Genomic DNA, 19,308 nt, shown 5'->3' on the forward strand with positions numbered 1-19,308 from the left:
ACTCTCAAGTATAAATCATTGCCTTGGCTTCTAATCTTAATAACTCTGACTCCTGCTCATCAGCACAGTATCTTTTGTACTTCACCCCTTTGAAGCGTTTATCCATCGATCTCATCCCTTGGCCTCTGAAACATATTTAACGACTCACCGGTCTCCATCAGCATGCAATCCCCATCAATCAAACCTGTTCTCATCACCAGGAGTGACAAGTATCACTGCAGACTTCTATCTGTCAAGCTGACCGGTTCCTTCTCCAGCACAGAGTATATCTCTTTTTTGATAAAGCCTGCTACAGTCTTCACAGTTCTGCCATACAAAAGGAGTGACATCAAGTATTCTCCATCACAGTGTCCTGCCCCCAAAGAGCTCCCAGGTCTTCTCCTAAGTTGCGAGACCCTAGAGCAATGTCAGGAATTTCACTACAACAGTTCTCGGCGAGCAGTCATGCCCGTCACGGTTTGCTTGGAGAATAGTCTTAGTGTAGAGGCAGATACCTACATCTTTCCTGTTGAGAGTATTGAAGAAGAATACTGGGATGATTGGGAGTTACGTGCGTGTGTATCATCTGAGAGACCCTATTCCATGTCTTGCCCAGCATCAGAAGAGCCGGTCTCGGACATGTCAATCATCGCAGATGAAGATTTCACGGACGACGACTCGGTAAGCGCAGATCTGCCTATTGAGGGCCAAAAGGTGTGTACGCCTCTGTGAACTGTCGAGTTCTTTCATCTCATACTTCACGGAGAGCCCATCTGAAATGAGTATTGAATCACGATTTCGAGGCAACTAACATGAGTCCCGGGTGATATAACGGCTGACACCGCCCTTTTGATCTACTTTGGCATCTGGAACATGTTTAGAGATGGCCCATTGGGTAACAACTTACTGGCCATAACTACTTAGTGACCAGGATAAATGATTACTGCCTCTGCCTTTTCACTTCAGAGCTCACCTCCTGGTACAACATACTAGCACCTCTTTTGAATCGACCATGATATGTAATAATCCTCCGGAGAGTACATATATATATATTCGCCTCAGACACAAATCCCACCTTGTCGACAAACGGCGGTCAATATTGCCGCGGATGCTGGCCGGCTTTAGACCACGGCAATGGAGAAGTTATGGAGAGCACCATAAAATTACTCAAATTCTCGGAAGCTTGCAATCTTCATCCCGGTAATCTGATCCTTGGTCGGTGCCGCATCGGCTATCGATATCAAGGCTATGGTTACATAGACGAACTCATCGCAGGGAATAAGAGACCCACGAAGCGGGGTGACGATACGACCCAGGTTCAACTAACTGATAACTCTAAAGATTTGCTTAATTGATACCCCAGTTAGGAAGGTAACTATATAACTTCTTGGGCGGGGGATTTGCGAGGTGGAGTCTCGGGCAACAATTCTAGGTCCTAGACTGAGGAGCAATTGAGATACTGCCAAAAGAAGTGATAACAAGAATACCGTCAATCATGGTTCGCCTAACTGAGTAACACTGGAGATCAGAGTGGCTGTAGCATATAAGATCGGGCGATTGCCATGTACGCGATGCGACGGACAATCTGTTACATATTGTCCAGGTTCGAGGTGATACTCAAGATCATTGGAACGCGGCAATTAAACTCCAACCGGCGGTTCTAATTGACCTCAATACATATCGAAGAGCAAGACATTATAATGGTCTGTCTAGATCATGCCAGAGGCCTCGCGGCCTTTGCGTTTGGCCTCACACTCCTAGCAGCCCCAGCATCATCACTACAAACCACCCTTGAACCACGCCAAAAGAAGAATGCCACAAGTCCATACACAGACGCAGTCTCAGACTACGTCGACTCACTCGATAAAGAGCTCTGGTCAATCAACAAGAACATCCACGACAACCCTGAGCTTGGATACAAAGAGTTCAAGGCCCACAAGCTTCTCACATCGTTCATGAAGAAGCAGAAGGGATGGAACGTGACCGATACAGTTGGGGGCATTGACACTGCTTTCATGGCCGTGTTTGATGGCTCAGGTGATGGTCCTGTTGTGAGCTTCAATGCCGAGTACGATGCGCTGGAGGGACTGGGACATGCCTGTGGCCATAACTTGATTGCGACAGCATCGCTAGGTGGCGCTCTTGCAACCGCTGAGATCATGCGCAAGGAGAAGCTTGGGGGCAAGGTCATTCTCTTTGGCACGCCAGCTGAGGAATCTCTCGGTGGAAAGGTCAAGATGCTCGAAGCCGGTGTCTTCAAGGATGCCAAGATTGACATCTCTCTGATCTCCCATCCCAGCAACGGCCCCGACACACCGTACATGCTTGCTCAGTCAACAGATCGTGTCGATGTCGAGTACATAGGTCGTGAAGCCCATGCTGCAGCCGGGCCTTGGGAGGGCATCAACGCACAAGACGCACTCCTCCTTGCCAACAGCGCTCTGTCCTACATGCGCCAACAAATGCGCACGACTGACCGTGTTCATGGGATCATCCACTCAGCGGGAACTCGTATCAACGTCATTCCTGCTGATGCATCGGGAAGCTACCAGCTTCGCGCCGCGAACGAGGAGCAATTGGAGGAACTCTCAGACCGTGTGTACAACTGCTTCAAAGCCGGAGCTCTTGGCACAGGCGCTAAGATGAACTTTACAACACGACCATACGGCTATGCCAATATGAACAACAACGACGGACTCGCTGCATCATACACACGCTGGTTCGAAGAGCTTGGCGGTGACCTCCCCGATGCTGATGTCGACAAGATGCGAGAGCCCGGTGGTTCAACTGACCAAGGCAATATCAGCCAGGATTTCCCTGCTATTAGCCCAATGTTCCAGATCACCTTTGCTAATGGAACTGTTCCAAAGAGTGGCCCTCACACTGCGCCCTTCGAAGTCGCAGCGGGAAGCAAGCCTGCTTTCGAGAAGGCTCTCATGGTCGCTAAGGGTCTTGCTGGTGTTGCTGTGGATGTTTTGACGGTTGACGGACTGTTGGATGACATTAAGGATGAGTTCAAGAAGACGAAGTCACCGGCTCGACGAAGGAGATAAATAGCCGGACAAGAAGTTAGAGCATGTGTCTGGATATGACGAGACTATAGTGTAACGTCACAATGGACATTGGTCGGCAGGCCTGGAGTTGTTCATCTGTCGTTGATGAAGTATAGCGATACGAAATGACATGAAACAAACCTGTAAAGAACCAGTTGATGCTACTACAGTGGGATTATGCAATTCGTTCTATCTTACATCTATGAACTCCGCCTGCATCACTCATAGCTCATCACACCCTGCCTCTTTCTATATGCCAGGAAGACCAATGACCTGTCTTACAGCAGGTACAAAGCGAGGCACAATGTACACAACGTAAAAGGCCGTCACCGCGGTCAAGAGTCCAGTAAACTAGGAGTCGTTAGCAATTACAAAGTGAGAGACTACATGGGCTTTGCTCACCTTCTCGAACCATGTGTGGAAGTAAATGGCCGTCATGAGTAGCATCCAAGCACTCAGTCCCATGACACCTACAGCGAACTTGCCGCCCAGTCCCAGGGCAGGTCGCTCGGAACCTTCGCCCAGAGATGTATCAGATTCGACATTAGCGCTCTTGAGAGCTCCGTCGGTCATAACAACGCATCGCTCCTCGTTTCGCTTGCCAGACCATCTCAACACAGCCCAACCAACCTCTTGCATGAGAAACGCAGTACCTAGTGTCAGGAGGAAGACGTGGCCCGATATGTCATGACCTCCCTTCCATTTTCCACCGGCAGCTTTACAGGCCACTGCCGTGACCTTGTCACCAACAGTATCCGAACCGAATTCGACCTCCCTTCTAGCGAGCTCGCAGCGGCCACCTGTCCATCGGAAACCACGGTCAATCAGAGCAGGCCCAAAGCACCACTGCGTAACGAGGAACCACATTGTTGTTACAGCAACCCATCGCAGACTCGCGCGAACACGTCGTCCTGTGTCGGTGGTGCTAGGATGGCTGAAGATAAAGACAAAGAATGCAACAGTGATCCATGCCCAGCCTCGCTTGACAAAGAGAACGTTGAAAATATTGGACTTGCGCGCGAAGTAGCTTGGAGAAACGCTAGGATCTTGGAGGTGCGACTGCGCGATAGGGTCGTACGGTGCTGCGCGCGTCTGCGGCGAGAGTATAGAGAAGATAGTTCCGAAGATCAAAAGAGCTGGAAACAACACAAGTCCAGCTCTCTCTAGAGGTGTCGGCAGGAAAGGAGACGAGCGAGGCGTCGAAGTCGATCTCGAGGGAGAATCCATAACCGTATCGTTCGCTTCAGCAGCCGCCCTCGCAGCACGTCGAGTAGTAACCATTATGAACAAGGTTCTCAAAAGAGCCACAGCATTAGGAGAGGTCAATGACTGGTGTAGAGAGAGTGAGAAGGTTTGCAAGAAGTGGCGCCAGACTGGCCTTGGTCGCGATTTTGACGATGGACAGTTGGCTTGAGGCGATGACGTCTACGTACTCGCGCTAGTAGTGGGCTGCCGCCAAGGAAGCTCCAGGAAGCTCAGAGACTAACGGCGGGGGGCGGAAAAAAGAAAGCTCCGGCATTTGACGTACGTCCTGTAAATTATTATTTGAGGTGGGTTAATCATGATAACTTCAACTTTTATTTCCACGACGAAATGCTACGACGACAAATACGACGAACATTTTCGACGAATACGTTTGTGATCAAGTGATCATGGAATTCTCAAGAAATCGAATACGCTTTTGACGACTCATCCCGAAGAGTCACACGGACTACATTCACGCTGTCGCGACCTCTCTCATTCGCCCGCCCCGAATGCACGGAAACGTTCTTCGTTCACGCTTCGCCACCCGAACCTCGCCCACTGCACCCAGCGCCCTCGACAGCACGGTCATGTCTACCCTTATATGCCAAAAAGCGCCCAATACCCATACCGAAGAGTGGTGTAGTGGTATACGCTCCTAAACTCCTATGATCACCTACAAATTCTACTATCCGCTCCTATGATCATTCTCCCACTACACCACTCTTCGGTTTTTGCCAATCGACTCAACTTTTTGTTCATCTGGTCTCGACATCTAACCTCCTTTTTTCTCGGATTTATCTGGTCAACTTCTGACGACGTTCGAACGCAGCGATACCTTGCCATGACGATACGTACTCTGGAGGGGTTTACCTTTATATACCAAAATCTCTAGCTATATCCTCACCGAAGAGTGGTGTAGCGGTATACACTCCTAAACTCCTAAGGTCACCTAATATCTCTAAAATCCGCTCCTAAGACCATTCTCCCGCTACACCACTCTTCGCTTTTGCTGGTTAAATCAACTTCATTTTTGCTGAGACTATTTCTTATGCGTCCTTTTTCGCGGATTTATTTCACCAATTTTCAGCACGTTCGAACCCAGCGACACGTTCCGAGTACGATACGTACTCAGAGTGTCCGAGGGGCTCCTGGGAGTTTACCTTTATATACCAAAATCACTTTCTATACCCCCATCGGAGAATGGTGTAGTGGTATACGCCCTAAACTCCTAAGGTCACCTAAAATCTCTAAAATCCGCTCCTAAGACCATTCTCACCCACTACACCATTGTTCGTTTTTGCCATTTGGTTCGACTTTCTTTTTGGCGTCTCGATCTTTCTACTCGACTCGTTTTCTTCTCATTTCCTTCCAGGCTTCAGGGCGTTCAAACGCAGGGATGAACAAAAACAAACGAATACGACATCTCACGACATCTCACGACATCGACGACTTTCATTTGGACAACAGACATACTTTCTAACCCGGTCCGATTTGTTGGTCGATTTTCTAGGTGATCTGGCGTGGAACGGGACTTGGGCATCTGCCGCTTATATACCAAAATCACTCTCTTACCCTTACCGAAGAGTGGTACAGTGGTATCCGTCCTAGATCCTAAGATCATAAACCTAAAATCTCTAAAATCCGCTCCTACAATTCCTCCTTCTCCCACTGTACCACTCTTCGTTTTTGCTGGATGGCACAATCTCAGCATGGCCGCACGATGACCTTTCTTTTTGCTCCCCCCAACGAGCAATACCGCCAAGCGATGCTCAGCAACAAGCGATAGTGATATGGAGTCGGTACCATTTGTTTCTGATCAACACCAGCTTTGCTCACCTTACCAAGAAGGACTCGTGGTCGACATGAGACAGGACAATGAGATCTTCATGTATGCCCATACGACGGAAAACACCAACGGCATTACAAAATGCAGGTCATGTTCCGAATCCATCGCCCACAGGCAGGTCCTGTTCAGGGGTGGGCCCGGGCGGCTGAGACGCTCTGCATCTTGAGGGTGGCTTACACCTTAGGCATCGGTACCGACTGGACACCCCTCACCTTATATGTCAAAATCACATCATATCCTTCACCGAAGAGTGGTGTAGTGGTATCCGTCCTAGATCCTAAGACCATAACCTAAAATCTCTAAACTCCGCTCCTACAATTCCTTCTCCCACTGCACCACTCTTCGTTTTTGCTGGATCATACAAAAAACACAGCAACCGCAACACGACCATTCCTTTTTTGCTTGTCAATAATAGAACAATAATTTTGGGTGACGAAGATATCGGCTCAGGGGTATGACAGTCAGTCCATGCCAACTGTCATGGAGTAATACGAAGACCAGACATTGTTGATGATGGAAAGATTGGGTTCTGGTTCCACTTATGGCAGTGTACAAGAGAACGCCCAGGGAATGTGTTGGTTCTTGTCCAGTGCTTGGTCACTTCGTGGATGGGTGCCTGGAGGAGTTGGGTCAGATGAGCCTCAATCGCCACTGCGGCGCTGGCAGTACGGCCCCTCGTCCCTACCCCTTATATGTCAAAACCACACACTACCCTTCATCGAAGAGTGGTCTAGCGGTATCCGTCCTAGATCCTAGAATCTTGAACCTAAAATCTCTACAAATCCGCACCTAAAAATCCCTCTCCCGCTGGGCCACTCTTCGTTTTGCTGTTCAGGAGTTCGAATGAGTACTTGATGCTATTCTTTTTACGACCCACCGATACGATGACAATCCCCGGATTGCAGCGATATCGACTTGGACTTTCTTTTAGATGTCATCGCTCTGTTAACACAGGGGCCATGAGGCTCTGATGGGGATAGTTGATACCTAGCCCCCTAATGTCAAAATCGCGCACTACCCTTCACCGAAGAGTGTTCTATCAGTGTCCCGAACCTCTGAACCTGCGAATCCTCCTCCCGCCGGGCCACTCCTCATTTTTGTTGTTCTTTTTGCGACATAATCATGTGCGAAAGTTTGCTAGATTGTGGCAACACTTGATCGGACTGTCCTTTCATATGCCATCGATTTGTTTGACGAAGGGGCATTGAGGCTCTGATGGGGACAGTCAACACCTACCCCTTATATGCCAAAACCACTCTATTTCTCGTGTCGAAGAGTGGTCTAGTGGTATCCGTCCTAGAACCTATAAACCTTCTCTCATTCCGCACCTAAGATTCTTCACCCACTAGGCTGCTCTTCGATTTTTACCGTTCACGAGTTCGAACACTACTTCAACAAGCAACAGGCTCAACCTCTTTTTGTTCCACGACATCCCAAGTGACGACTCAAAACTACGACGCACACAACCTGTGGATACTGGCAGCAAAACAGACCTGAAATTGTCCACCTCTCATTTTTGCCGAAAAGGGGCTCGGCTCTATGCTGCCATACCTTACCAAATGGTCGAAGAATGTTGAGATCAGGTCAGAGTGTCTTCAAGCAACGTGGGCACAGCATTCTAGTACTGCACCTGTCGTGAGTGCTCTGCCTACTGTGAGTCCCGCCCGTGCTTGTTGCGGCGTTGTGTGGAACTTATGGGGGAGGCACGCGGCACAGTCTCTGCTGCCTACCCCTTTTATACCAAAAACACTCAGTTTACCCTTGGCAAGGAGTGGTGTAGTGGGAATACGCAACCTGTTAACCTAAAATCTCTCTTCCGCACCTATAACCTCTCTCACCCTGCTGCCTGCTCCTTGCTTTTTGCCGAAGTTCACGACTTCGAGTTCTCCCTTCGACACCGATTCCTCCGTCTTGACATCGACATCACCTTTTTACCATTCGACGGCATACTCGAACTTTTCCTTCGATGACATTTCGGACATTCATCGCACGCCTTGGTTCTCATCCACTTAAACAAAAATATCCATCGCGAACCGAAATGCTGTCAACATGGATACATCCGTCAAGCAATGGGCACACTTGTCGACATGGTGTGGATAGATGGACACATGACAAGACGGACACCAGCCACCTACCCCTTATATGCCAAAATTACTCTGTTTACCATCAGCGAGGAGTGGTGTAGTGGGAATACGTTGCCTACTAAACCTAAAGTCTCAAATCCGCACCTAAAAAACCTCTCACCCCACTGCCCACTCCTCGCTTTTTGGCAGGGCTCCCGACTTCGAATCCTCTCCTACAAGGAGCCCCTTTTTGGTCCTCGATTTCGCACCCTTGGCAGACCAGTGCTTGACGATGATCCTATCTACAGGCCTCGTCCTCAGCGATGGCATCCCCCTTTTACCATCACGATTCAGAACATGATCATACACCACATAAGGACACTCTTGCCAGTGATAGGGGCGCTGCGTCGACGATCGCCATCTGACACGACATGGCCACCTACCCCTTATATACCAAAACCACACATATGGTCTGTAACAAAGAGTGTGTGGTCTAGTGGGAATCCGCATCCTATTAACCTGAAATCTTCAAATTCTCTCCTATAAACTCTCTCAACCCACTAGGCCCCGCTCTTTGTTTTTTGCCAGAGTCGCGACTTCGTGTGTCTTCCGCGACATTCTTTTTTGCCCCTCTGGACAGCACCAGTTCCCGACTCTACCCCTTATATGTCAAAATCACATCCATATCCTTCAACGAGGAGTGGTGTAGTGGTATCCGTCCTATAACCTATGAACCTAAAAACTCTTTAGTCCGCTCCTACAATTCCCTCTTCTCCCACGACCACCACTCCTCGCTTTTTGCTTGAGTTGAACAGTACCCACTGTTCTTTTCCTTTTTGCCAGTCCTTCTACTTGTTGGCCAGTCGAGTCTATAGTCTTCAAGGAAGGTCGCCGCAAGTGTACTGCGAGAAAGGGTCTACACCTGCTTGGCCTCGTTTGGACAAAGTCGAGACTCAGGTGTGACTTGAGAACGCATCAAGAAGGACAGTTCAAGCTTTGGCTCTTTACGTGGAAGCCTTCAAGACAGATTCAGCATGAGGCCAAGCCAGAAAAGGCGGCAAGAGGGGAGGACCACAGGTTAGCTAGGCAGAGGCAACTTTGCCCCGCCTAGAATGACAGCCTATCAGCACCAGGGTCTTGTGTCCGAGACCTGACCACATACCCTTATATGCCAAAAACACTCTCTATACCCCCAGTGAAGAGTGGTATAGTGGTATCCTCCGAGCCTGCAAATCCTCCCTCCGGCCTTCCCTCCGACCCTGTACCACTCTTCGCTTTTGCCAGTTTAATCAAGTTCGAGTTGAACTTGATCATCTCCTATTCCTCTTTTGTTTTCTCCTTGTTTGTTCTTTACTCCTTGCCCCTTTTCTCTTTGCTGCCATCATTTCTTATATGGCATTTCTTTTTGCTATGGCTTGTTTCCAACTCCGAGCTCGTCTTCTAAGCTAACAATCAGGTTCTATATAATGATGAAGTGAACTCAGGGGTATTGTTTGGTGAGTTGCGTGATGTGGTGTAAGTGGCAGGCTCGCTCACTTGAACGCAACTACCTCGCAAGTCGGCCGGGGTAGAGTATTAAATATTAGAATTAATGTACCTCTTTCGACAAGGAGTGGTGTAGCGGCATACGTCCTAGAACCTATGAACCCTAAAATCCGCTCCTAAAAACTCTCTCTCCCGCTACCCACTCCTTGTCTTTTTGTCTGTGTTCGAAACCCACCTCTTTTCTTCATCCCTGATACTGTAATTCTGAGTCTTGAACAGTTCAAGGCTCGTAGTTCATCGAGAAAGGAATTCTCTTGGTCTGAGTCAGGGTTTAGCTCGCTGTCCCATCTGAACAGACACTTGCCCATGGATGATATATGGAGTTTATTCAAGACCACTTCAATACACCATTTCATTCCCATGATCTTCTACGTTTATGCGGTGTAAGCTGTGACGTTGTTGTCGTCAGGTGGTGATGTTGGCGATCGTGTGCTTGTCCGCCTGGGGACAGCCAACCCCTAGGCTATGACCAGACGGCCCATATCAGAGTCAACCATCAGTTCAACACGGGCCTTCTCTTCACCATTTAGGAAAGCGAAGCCGCGTAAACAAGGCTCTCAAAACAAATTATAACGAGGCCTCTTGAGTTGTCCACCCAATGACATTTGTCGCCACTTGTGCTGCGCCTCGGCTGCTGCCTGCACGCCCAGACAGCAACAATCCCTTTCGACCAGGCAACCAGCATCATCAGCCTGCAAGCTTCGTTATATACCAAATTAAAACAATCACACTCAACGAAGTAGCTAAAAAGAAACACAAGCTGAATCACTTGGTGTAGCGGGAGTCCGGAATCCCGGATCCACCCTTCGTTTCCTACAGTGTTTATGACTCTATGTTCGAGTCCTGTGATGGCCATCACATTCTAATTTTTGTCTTTCTTTTTGCGCTTCCTCTTTTTATCACTTACAGTATACTCTGTTTTTATTTTCTAGGTTCTATCACGATGTACAACACTCTCAATTGGTAGCGTCAGTCAAGCTGCGGTTGAGTTCAGCGTTAACTCGAGAACAATCACCCTGACAGCACGACTCTGTTGTTTTCGTCAAGTATTTAACCAACGGGGGGGGGAGTTTGATCCCACTGACATCCTCTCTATCAACCCCAAAGATGATCTCAAGAACCTCAGGGTGTCCATCACCGCTGTTCGTATGCTCCTTGTAGAATGACACAGCCTTGTCGAAGTCCTCCCGGTCATGCTGCTTATATCCGATTGCGTCTTGCTTGATACTCTCAGCCACGGTCATATCCTCGCCTTCAACCTTTCCATCCTCCACATCGCCCAGCATATGATAGCGAGCCCATATCGCGTCTCCAAACCTTCCTTCATGAATGGCATTAATATATAAACGCCCCCAAGGCTCCTCAACTTGTATCCCATCTTGCTCGAGAACCTGCTTCACAGGAATCTCCAGGAAAAGATATTCCGGGGTTTCGGTATCGTTGTGGCTCATATCTATCGGTGGTTATCATCCTGAGCCCCAAGGATATAATGAATGGCTTGCCATACCTTTGAATAATGATTTGGGGGTGCAGTATTCCTGGGAATTGTGCAAGAGATGTATGATGTGATGAAAGTTCATGCAGATCTCCCAGTACTTTGGCCTGTAGTGGACTGATACCGAGGTGTTGAGGGGATGAAGGATGTGTGAGCCAACCGGAACAAGCGGCTGAATATAGCACCTGTTGGTCGTGAACAACTAGATCAACCAAAGTGATGCAACGATAATGTTTCGATTTAAGCACCTCAAATGCACAAAGGTCTTGAATTGGCTGGACTTGGGTTTTGAGAGTGCATTATGCCGTGATAGAGCATACATACCTTACTTCTTCTGTCGAGCCCCTGCCCATGTGTCCCCAGCAGTAAGTCCAGAGTCGTAGCCTTACGGACAGTGATCATAAGCTTATATACTACAATTTCAGACACTCCTGCCAGCGAAGTAGCTGAAATACATACAAAGCAAACGTATAACGCAGCGGGGAGCAAATGCCTCGCTGCCTTCGCTTTTTTTGTCGTTAGTATCACAGGTTCGAGTCCAAGCTGCAAGACATGCGCCCCTCTGCTTTTTACCATCTCATCTTCTACTCTAGTTGAAGGACCCTTTTATCTCCTTGCGAACCGTCTTATCACACTTCTTAATCTAGAATACCTTGCAAAACTCTCGGTGCCACTTCTTCGACAGACGCTCACTCTACTCTCCGATGTCCCTTCCATTTTTTCTGAATAGGGAAATTATATCCAAATAGTCTAATCGCTTTCTTTCCTTTCATCTATGTACGGGAGCTTCCTTCGACCTGGCAAGTCAAGGCAATGATTGGCACTTGTGATCATTGAGTTGTTCCGACGTGAGGCGTGATAAGTTCGAGGGCCCCTTCTCTTAACAATGGCTAAGTGACGAGTCTAGATATCGCGGCATATATGCTTACATCAAAACGACTGGTTTGAGAGAGCAATGTCCACGAACATTCTTTTCTGAATGTAAGGATCTTTATAAAGTCTTACAAAGTTACCTAAGCTATACTAAATTTACCTCAGTATTTTGTCTTTTAGGATCAAGGCCTCGAGCTCCCCAAGTCCGGTTCCAGCGAAAATTACACACTGGCCTGGATGGTGGTGAGGGTGGTAGTGATTAGCTGAGACATTGTGAAGGACGTGGGCGATTGGTGATGGGCTTAAACACACAAGAGATAAAGTTTGAGTACCGATTATGCTTGTGCAAGGTCAAAGTCGAGACCGAATGGACTTCTTAGCAATATCGGTCTGTCCATAAAACGTCGCGTAAGGCCTACTGCTGTCTGTATAACTGGTAAGTGCAGCCATGTTTCTCGTCTTCCTTGCTTCTAGTAATCATCTGAGAGAACAGTCCACGAATCTGGAGTATCGATAATATGATACTGGGTAGTAAACACATGGCTCGGCTTGGCCCAATCCATTCTATCCCTCTTTGTTCGTACATAGGACTGCCACATAGCTCTTCTGCTTCTTCGATTGCATGCAAAAGGCGACCAGTTGGGATACTTCCCGCCTTTGTATTCATCACTTCTCCTATTTGCTTCATTAGCCCATTCGACGTCGTTGGTACCGTCTAGTTCAAGATTCTTTTCTCCCCATTCCTCTGGCAAGTCTGTACCATCAATCACATCACAGAGTTGTAGTTCATCGCCTGTATCTAGACAGCTCTGTATAAAGACGTCCAGTTTGGGATACGGTAGTCCTCGAAGGCTGCGGGTGAAGTTGGAGGGTTCGCAGACAATATGGACATCCCTGTCGGGAACAATGACAAAGCAAAAGTCGGTTTCATTATGTTTGAACCGGTGCCAAGTATGCAATAGAGATGAGCTTGGTGTGTCCCAGGGTTCCGCGAGGTGGTAACTGGCAGAATGAGGTTCTGACTGTAACAATGCTACTGCTTTATCAACGAAATGTGTCGGGACACAGATTTCCCAGTGCTATTGGGCGTCAACGAAATCATCCATATTTGAGTGACCGAAAAACATACGTGACGCACTCTGGCTGCTCCGTAAAATATGAGAGCACATGTACCGACTATACAGCATGGGATATCGGCTGCTTCAAGGATTCGGGTCACAGTGAGAGCATCATCAGTGCCCCGGCCATTATTAGAAGCCCGCTTTTCCTCATGTAGTTCTGGAAACTTGGGCGTGAAAGAAGGTTGAGGTGGTGCAGGCCCTATTGTCTTTTTCCTTGTCCACGACATTTTGCTGAAGTAATACGATGAGTATGTGAAGATGAGAGCTGTCGGGGAGTCATGTGGCACCACCCGCGGGAGATCTAGCCGATGAATAATGTACAGCAGGCGGTCAAATTAAGCATAACCTTATGCCACAACAACCGTTCACTATTAACGTGACTGTTCAGTGTTCACGTAAGATCATGAAGTAAATAAGACTTCACATTGCATTTTAATCTGCTCGTCAACTTGCATTCTGAAGTACTCATTAAGTTATAGCCATTGTATAGCCATTATATAGCTTAGCAAATCAAGTCGTTCGTCCCAATACAAACCTCGGAAGGAAATCTTACTCGCCTTGACTAGTACCCAGGTATCTGAGGAGTTGAGATTAATTACTGAAAGACACAGCTACTCTTGAATAACAGAGACGTCGCTCTCCTTATTAGTTTCAGACAAGTCAACACAGTCCTGACTGCAGGGGTCCTCACAGATGCATCTCGGCGAGGTGACTCAACGCCGGCTCCAGAACCCCACACCCGCCAACAACCCCTGCAGCAAATCACCACCTCTCCACCCAACAACAACAGCGACAAAGAACAGTTGCTTATATGCCAAAGCAAACAAACAGCTACCAGCGAAGTAGCGAGAAATACGTGCTCAATAGCTCAACTGAACCAACCTTGCTTGACCATCTCCGGATGTTAAGCCTTCGCTTTTTGCCAGTCTAGAGTCCTGCAGTTCGAGGCGCAATGTGAACATGGATGGCCATACTGACCACTTCTTTTGGACTTTTCTGGACCTGAGAGACAATACTTTTAGACATGACATATTAAATATATAGATACCTTTTTGATGTTCTTGTAATAACATCCCCTCAGTCAGGCAAGCTTCCCGTTGACTTGCAAAAGCTCCAGCTTGGAGAGATGTGCTGCAAGACACCCTAGTTCAGCCAACACTATAGCCTTATAGACCAGACCAACATGCAGTACTCCCAGCGAAGTAGCTACACCTTTAACTCAACTGTACTCCGGTTGGATCTCCAAAGAAACCTCTCCCTCGGGAGACTTCGCTTTTTGGTCATGAGTTCGAATGTTAGCTACCCTTGAGCCTCTATTTTTTTACATCCATGCAGCATCTTTCCCCTCTCGATTTTACAATGTTCTCAATTTTAAGCAAGGCATAGATAAAAGAAATTGATAATTTACTTATTCTCTTTAACTATACATAGTCTTGTTCTCTGTGCCTGAATCTGCTGGGCTGTACATATTAACCTTGCTTGTCGTTCAGCCATGGATCAGCATAACCCCTGCACCAACACCAGGCAACATCAACGCCACGGTGCCACGCTAATCTTCCTCCAAGACATGGAATCAGCCTTGATAATTCATTCTATTGCTCTCTCTTTCAGCGAAGTAGCTAAAAACAACTGAACTTTGGCGGAGTGGTGTGACTCTTCCTTTCATCACTCCGCCTCTCATCTCCTTCGGGAATCGGCTTCGCTTTTGCTGATTTGATGGTTCGATTTCCACCGGCATCTTTTTGCCTTTTCGTAGTCCTTCTCATACAGAGGCAAAACATACTCTGTATACAAGATTGACTTGCGTTTTATTCAAGCTCTTTCTAGTCTACTCTTGTTTTATGTGGTTGTTTGCTCTTTGTTCTTGGGCTCTGTCCACCAACCGCCTTGTGACCACAACGTCCCGCGGTCAAACATCACATCTGCCTTCCTTACGTCATAACATCACAGCACAGCATATCACACTCACAAAAATGTCACATTTGGGGGTCACATTTCTTGTCTCAACTTGATTCATTCAGCTACCCTGTCTACTCAAAGGTAAGGTGCAGTTATCAAAAGCGTTTTTTCATCGCTTATTATCCGAAACTCCAGTTCCATCCTGGAACAAAAAGACCCTATGGAAAAAAGAAGAAAGAGAAAGAAAATCAGAGGCACGTTTAAAGCACATAATCAGCAATGAGCACGTGTCGCTCGGGTATTCGCGCTGGCCATGCGTAAGGAGGCACACCATAAGGTGGCGCGTTGACTTCATCTTCCTAAGATGAGAAGAGCGCGATGGCGGCGCAGAAGTTGTTGCGGTTGTCCTTGTCGAGGACCGCCGACTTGCCATCAACATTGACCATGTTAACAGAGGCCTTGGTGCTGATGCCGTAAAGGTGCACCTGGGAGCTCTCAATGTCGATCATGTTGTCCTGGCAGTTGTTCTGGCCGACACAGACCTGGTCGTAGTTGTCGAAGAAGCTGTAGAGGCCTCCTCCATAGATGAAGACATCCTTGGAGTTGACAGCGCGGAGACCCCAGGTACGGGCACATCGCTCAGAGGTACCGGTGCAGGTGGCCTTGAAGTCAGGGTCGAAATACTTCTTGTTCACGGTGAAGGGGACGGTCGCGTCAGGGTTGCCCTGCATGTAAGCAGTCTCGGTCTGGATGAGCGACATGTAGACATTAGAGGCATTCTCAAGGTGGTAGTTGTAGAGAACGCTGTGCTCGGAAGCGGTACCCCACAGCCAAGCACCCTTGGTGCTCTCAATCAGAACTCCGCGGCCGTTGTAGAGGTTGATCTGAGAGTGATCGCTAAGGTCGAGCTCGTGGTCGGCAACCCAGAACCAGGTGTTCTCGAGGTAGCAGCTAGACTGCTTGGTCATGTGGAAGAGCATGAAGGCGCCGAGGCATTCGGGTTTGGGCTCGGTCTTGACGTCGGGAGTCTTCTTGCAGGTGTCAGACTGGAGTTGAGTACCGGCAGAGCCACCGACGCGGAAGTGGACATCAAAGAGACCAGCGGAGCCGGGAGTAGAACCAGCGACGTTGAACTCCATCAAGATGGCACCGGGCTGGGGTCCGAGAGTCTCAAACATGAGGTCCTGGATTTCGACGTTGCCGACATCACCAGCTTGACCGACTTGCCAGACGGGCTTGGGGTTGGCTTGATCCTTGAAGTTTTTGTTACCACCAGCCATGATGAGAGGCCAGACCTCGCCAACAATCTTGATGTTCTTGGGAACCTTGACAGTATCGGTAATGACATAAGCGCCGTGGTCGAAGTAAACGATCTGACCATCTTGGACACTGTTGAAGACAGCCTGAATGGCGGCAGTATCATCAGTCTTGCCATCACCCTTGGCACCCTTTGACTTGACGGAGATGAAGTTGGCAGCGGGGACACTGTTATACTGAGGCTTGCTCTTGGTGACGACGTTACCCTTGGTATCGAGAAGAGCCTTGGGCTTGGTGACAGGAGTCTGAGTGGCCTGGATAGCTTTACCACTGCCGCCGGTGTAGGCACGACCTTGGACCCACGATGCAATCTTGGCGTTGCCGGGGAGGATAGTAGCACTAGATCCACCACCCTTGACGGCAACAGGGACAGCAGAGGACATGTCGACGTTGTCGATGATAAGAGTGCCGTTGGTATCGGGCTGGGCGGGATTGTAGTTGGTCAGGACACCGACTGCAGTGTTGGCAATCTTGCTGTCAGTAAGGAGAATAGAGCCGACGTTCTGAACGTTGCCGCCAGCAGTCATGTCAATGCCGACCTTGGCGCCAGAGATGTCGAGGCCGTTGAGAGTCCACAACCAGTTCCAGTTCATGTAGACGGCAGTGTTGCAGTTGCGGAAAGTCATGTTTCGGCTGGTGAACTGTTGACTACCAAAGAAACCGCCATATCGACCACCGATGAAAGTGAGGTCGGTCATGAAGCCACCGGAGCCGTTGTCGATAAAGATACCTTGCTGTTTGTTGTCGTCGCTAGGGTCCTCAATCATCTGGAAGACGATGTTCTGAAGAGAGGTAGCTTGGGCGACTTGCCAGTGGATACCAGTACCGGAGCTTTTGGGCATACCGGTGAGATCAATCTTAAAGTTGCGGACCTGTCGGAAGAAGTTGTTCTGGTTGGTGTGCCAGTTGGAGCCGTCAGAGTTGTAGGGATCGACGTCAATGACAGCCATGCCCTCAAAGTTGGCAGTTGGCTTGAGAACAGGAAGGTTGTTGACATCACCGATCATGTGGGTGTAGTAGTAGGGGAGAATAGGCTTGGAGACGACATAGGTACCAGCAGGGAAGTAGACGAGAGCGGGAGTGACAGTAGAAGAGTCACAGCCCTTACCACAACGGTTGCCATCAGAGAAGGCGGCGTTGATGGCCTCAGTGTCGTCAGAGCTACCATCACCCTTGGCACCGTAGTCCTTCACGTTGCGGAAGATCTTGTAGTCGGCAGAGCCATAGGCAACGACACCCTGGCGCTTGATGTCGGACAACCACCAAGAACCGGCAGCAGCGGCAGCCGAGTAAGCAGGAGGCTCGGGAGTGGCAGGCTCAGGTGAGGGGGGTGCAGGATAGGCCGGAGCGGCAGTAGACACAGAGGCCGCGGGAGCAGCGACCTCAACCTCAACCTCAATGGCCTGAGGAGCAGCCGAAGCTGGGAGGGTGAAGAGGCGCATGGCCAAGAGGGAGGCCGTGACGATAGTCGAAAGCCCCATGATGACGATGAATAGCCAGCTAAATCGTTGTTTCTGGGGTGTAGAGGTGTAGTATCGCTCTAGAGAGTGTGTTGATGTTGCGGATGGCTATGAAGGATGCAGTCAGTATGCCTGTGTTTTTATATTTGTTCTGAGAAAATTGGAGAAAATCATGCGCAAAAGTAACTTTGGGGAAAGCAGTGTAATGTGCGAGAAAAGAAGAGATCTCAGTATTAAGCTCTAGAAAGCTATCAACTAGGTTTGGGGTTGGGTTTTGTGTTAGATCGAGGTGAACAAAGGAAGGGAACAATGATCTGCACAATGGTGAAGAAAGGATGAAAAGAGAGGTTGGACGAAGGAACAGACGAGACTAAATAAGGCAGAAAATAACAATGGCACTGGCAGAACGAAAGTGAGGTGCAGTATCTGAATCGAATTGGCAGCCTGACACTGTCGACAGCCGTCAAAGTCCAAGTGAGGCAGGTGATGATATATCTCGGCAGCTTTCGACAGTGGCACCGAAAGGGTGTACAGCAGAGCAGGATCTATAGGCGCTGAGACCACTAGGAATCAATTGTTCACATGATCCGGCCGGCAATGCTCGAAAGCGGCACTTGAGATGAGGGTTCGCAGGTGTTGTTGGTCCCCTGTTCCGCTTGCATATTGAGGCTTGTTCACAGATGAAACTTACCAAGTAGATAGGCCAAAGAAAATAAGACCAAAAATCTTAAGCCAAGAAACAAAGCTATTCGAGGGAGAGACGGGCGCTGGCTTGTTCTTTAAAAGCAGGCAAAATAAAAGAGAGGGTGGTGATCAAGATGACGCTGTTCCAGACAAGCAGGAATATGAATAAAAAAGAGAGGCAAGGAGAGACACACGCGATCGCGTGTTCACACGATAAAGACTGACTGTCGTGGTGGAGGGTGTGGTGTGGTAGCTTTCGACTGACTTGAAATGGAACGAAGAAAGGGAAGAGTAGACAGGGTAAGGATAGATATACACGGTTGGGATGATTATATGTGACATGAACTATTGACTCGACTTACCTTATTATTGCCCTGACCAGGAACAGGGATCTCATCGTGGTAACTTTCCTGGGACGCCATCCGCCGTCTTTGCCTCCGAGGACCTGCCATTGGAGTGGAGTTGTCCATTGAATGTCTGTTCACTCTTCCAAGGGGCCGAAGCTAGACAAGGGCGGGTAGGAAAAAAAGACCAGACTAAAGCGATCGTCATTGGCTATGGTAGCATCACGGACCGTTTCAAACAAGGCCAACCAGGCCAGAACAAAACATGAAACGATAAAGATTTTGATACAAAAGTCAAGGATGGGTTGACGAGTATAGGATGATGAAAGTCGAGGCGATGATGCAGAGAAGAGAAAGGACGGGAAAGGGGAACAAGCTCGTCCA

General features: G+C 48.6%; 7 protein-coding genes across 8 annotated transcripts; 3 read left to right on the forward strand and 4 right to left on the reverse strand.

The window, feature by feature from the left end:
- Positions 1 to 162: 162 nt before the first annotated feature.
- On the forward strand, positions 163 to 711 carry FOIG_05443 (uncharacterized protein; the record flags this gene model as incomplete). The annotated part of the gene is made up of 1 exon (XM_031204045.1): positions 163 to 711. One exon carries the CDS (start codon positions 163 to 165, stop codon positions 709 to 711), a length of 549 nt encoding a protein of 182 aa, XP_031065874.1.
- Positions 712 to 1,406: 695 nt separating this feature from the next.
- Positions 1,407 to 3,204, forward strand: FOIG_05444 (uncharacterized protein). Its single transcript, XM_031204046.1, has one exon. The coding sequence runs from the start codon at positions 1,680 to 1,682 to the stop codon at positions 3,030 to 3,032; it is 1,353 nt and encodes a 450-aa protein (XP_031065875.1). The 5' UTR covers positions 1,407 to 1,679; the 3' UTR covers positions 3,033 to 3,204.
- Positions 1,527 to 4,459, reverse strand: FOIG_05445 (uncharacterized protein). Its single transcript, XM_031204047.1, has 2 exons — positions 3,435 to 4,459; positions 1,527 to 3,383 (listed from the first exon to the last, which is right to left on the reverse strand). The coding sequence occupies exons 1-2, from the start codon at positions 4,311 to 4,313 to the stop codon at positions 3,282 to 3,284; spliced, it is 981 nt and encodes a 326-aa protein (XP_031065876.1). The 5' UTR covers positions 4,314 to 4,459; the 3' UTR covers positions 1,527 to 3,281.
- Positions 4,460 to 7,435: 2,976 nt separating this feature from the next.
- FOIG_05446 (uncharacterized protein) lies at positions 7,436 to 10,092 on the forward strand. The gene has a single exon (XM_031204048.1). It carries the CDS (start codon positions 8,193 to 8,195, stop codon positions 8,730 to 8,732), a length of 540 nt encoding a protein of 179 aa, XP_031065877.1. The 5' UTR covers positions 7,436 to 8,192; the 3' UTR covers positions 8,733 to 10,092.
- A 488-nt stretch (positions 10,093 to 10,580) lies between these two features.
- Positions 10,581 to 11,322, reverse strand: FOIG_05447 (uncharacterized protein). Its single transcript, XM_031204049.1, has 2 exons — positions 11,239 to 11,322; positions 10,581 to 11,184 (listed from the first exon to the last, which is right to left on the reverse strand). Exons 1-2 carry the CDS (start codon positions 11,309 to 11,311, stop codon positions 10,688 to 10,690), a joined length of 570 nt encoding a protein of 189 aa, XP_031065878.1. The 5' UTR covers positions 11,312 to 11,322; the 3' UTR covers positions 10,581 to 10,687.
- A 1,071-nt stretch (positions 11,323 to 12,393) lies between these two features.
- On the reverse strand, positions 12,394 to 13,485 carry FOIG_05448 (uncharacterized protein). The gene is made up of 2 exons (XM_031204050.1): positions 13,229 to 13,485; positions 12,394 to 13,178 (listed from the first exon to the last, which is right to left on the reverse strand). The coding sequence occupies exons 1-2, from the start codon at positions 13,445 to 13,447 to the stop codon at positions 12,570 to 12,572; spliced, it is 828 nt and encodes a 275-aa protein (XP_031065879.1). The 5' UTR covers positions 13,448 to 13,485; the 3' UTR covers positions 12,394 to 12,569.
- A 1,677-nt stretch (positions 13,486 to 15,162) lies between these two features.
- Positions 15,163 to 19,308, reverse strand: FOIG_05449 (uncharacterized protein). Of its 2 annotated transcripts, none has more exons than XM_031204052.1 (2): positions 18,588 to 19,308; positions 15,163 to 18,004 (listed from the first exon to the last, which is right to left on the reverse strand). In XM_031204052.1, exon 2 carries the CDS (start codon positions 17,915 to 17,917, stop codon positions 15,479 to 15,481), a length of 2,439 nt encoding a protein of 812 aa, XP_031065881.1. In that variant the 5' UTR covers positions 17,918 to 18,004; positions 18,588 to 19,308; the 3' UTR covers positions 15,163 to 15,478. The 2 variants fall into 2 exon arrangements, with proteins under 2 accessions (XP_031065881.1, XP_031065880.1); XM_031204051.1 differs by having other exon boundaries at positions 15,193 to 18,004; positions 18,943 to 19,302.

The sequence above is a fragment of the Fusarium odoratissimum genome (genome assembly GCF_000260195.1).
Source record: "Fusarium odoratissimum NRRL 54006 unplaced genomic scaffold supercont1.7, whole genome shotgun sequence".
Classification (NCBI taxonomy): Eukaryota; Fungi; Ascomycota; class Sordariomycetes; order Hypocreales; family Nectriaceae; genus Fusarium; species Fusarium odoratissimum.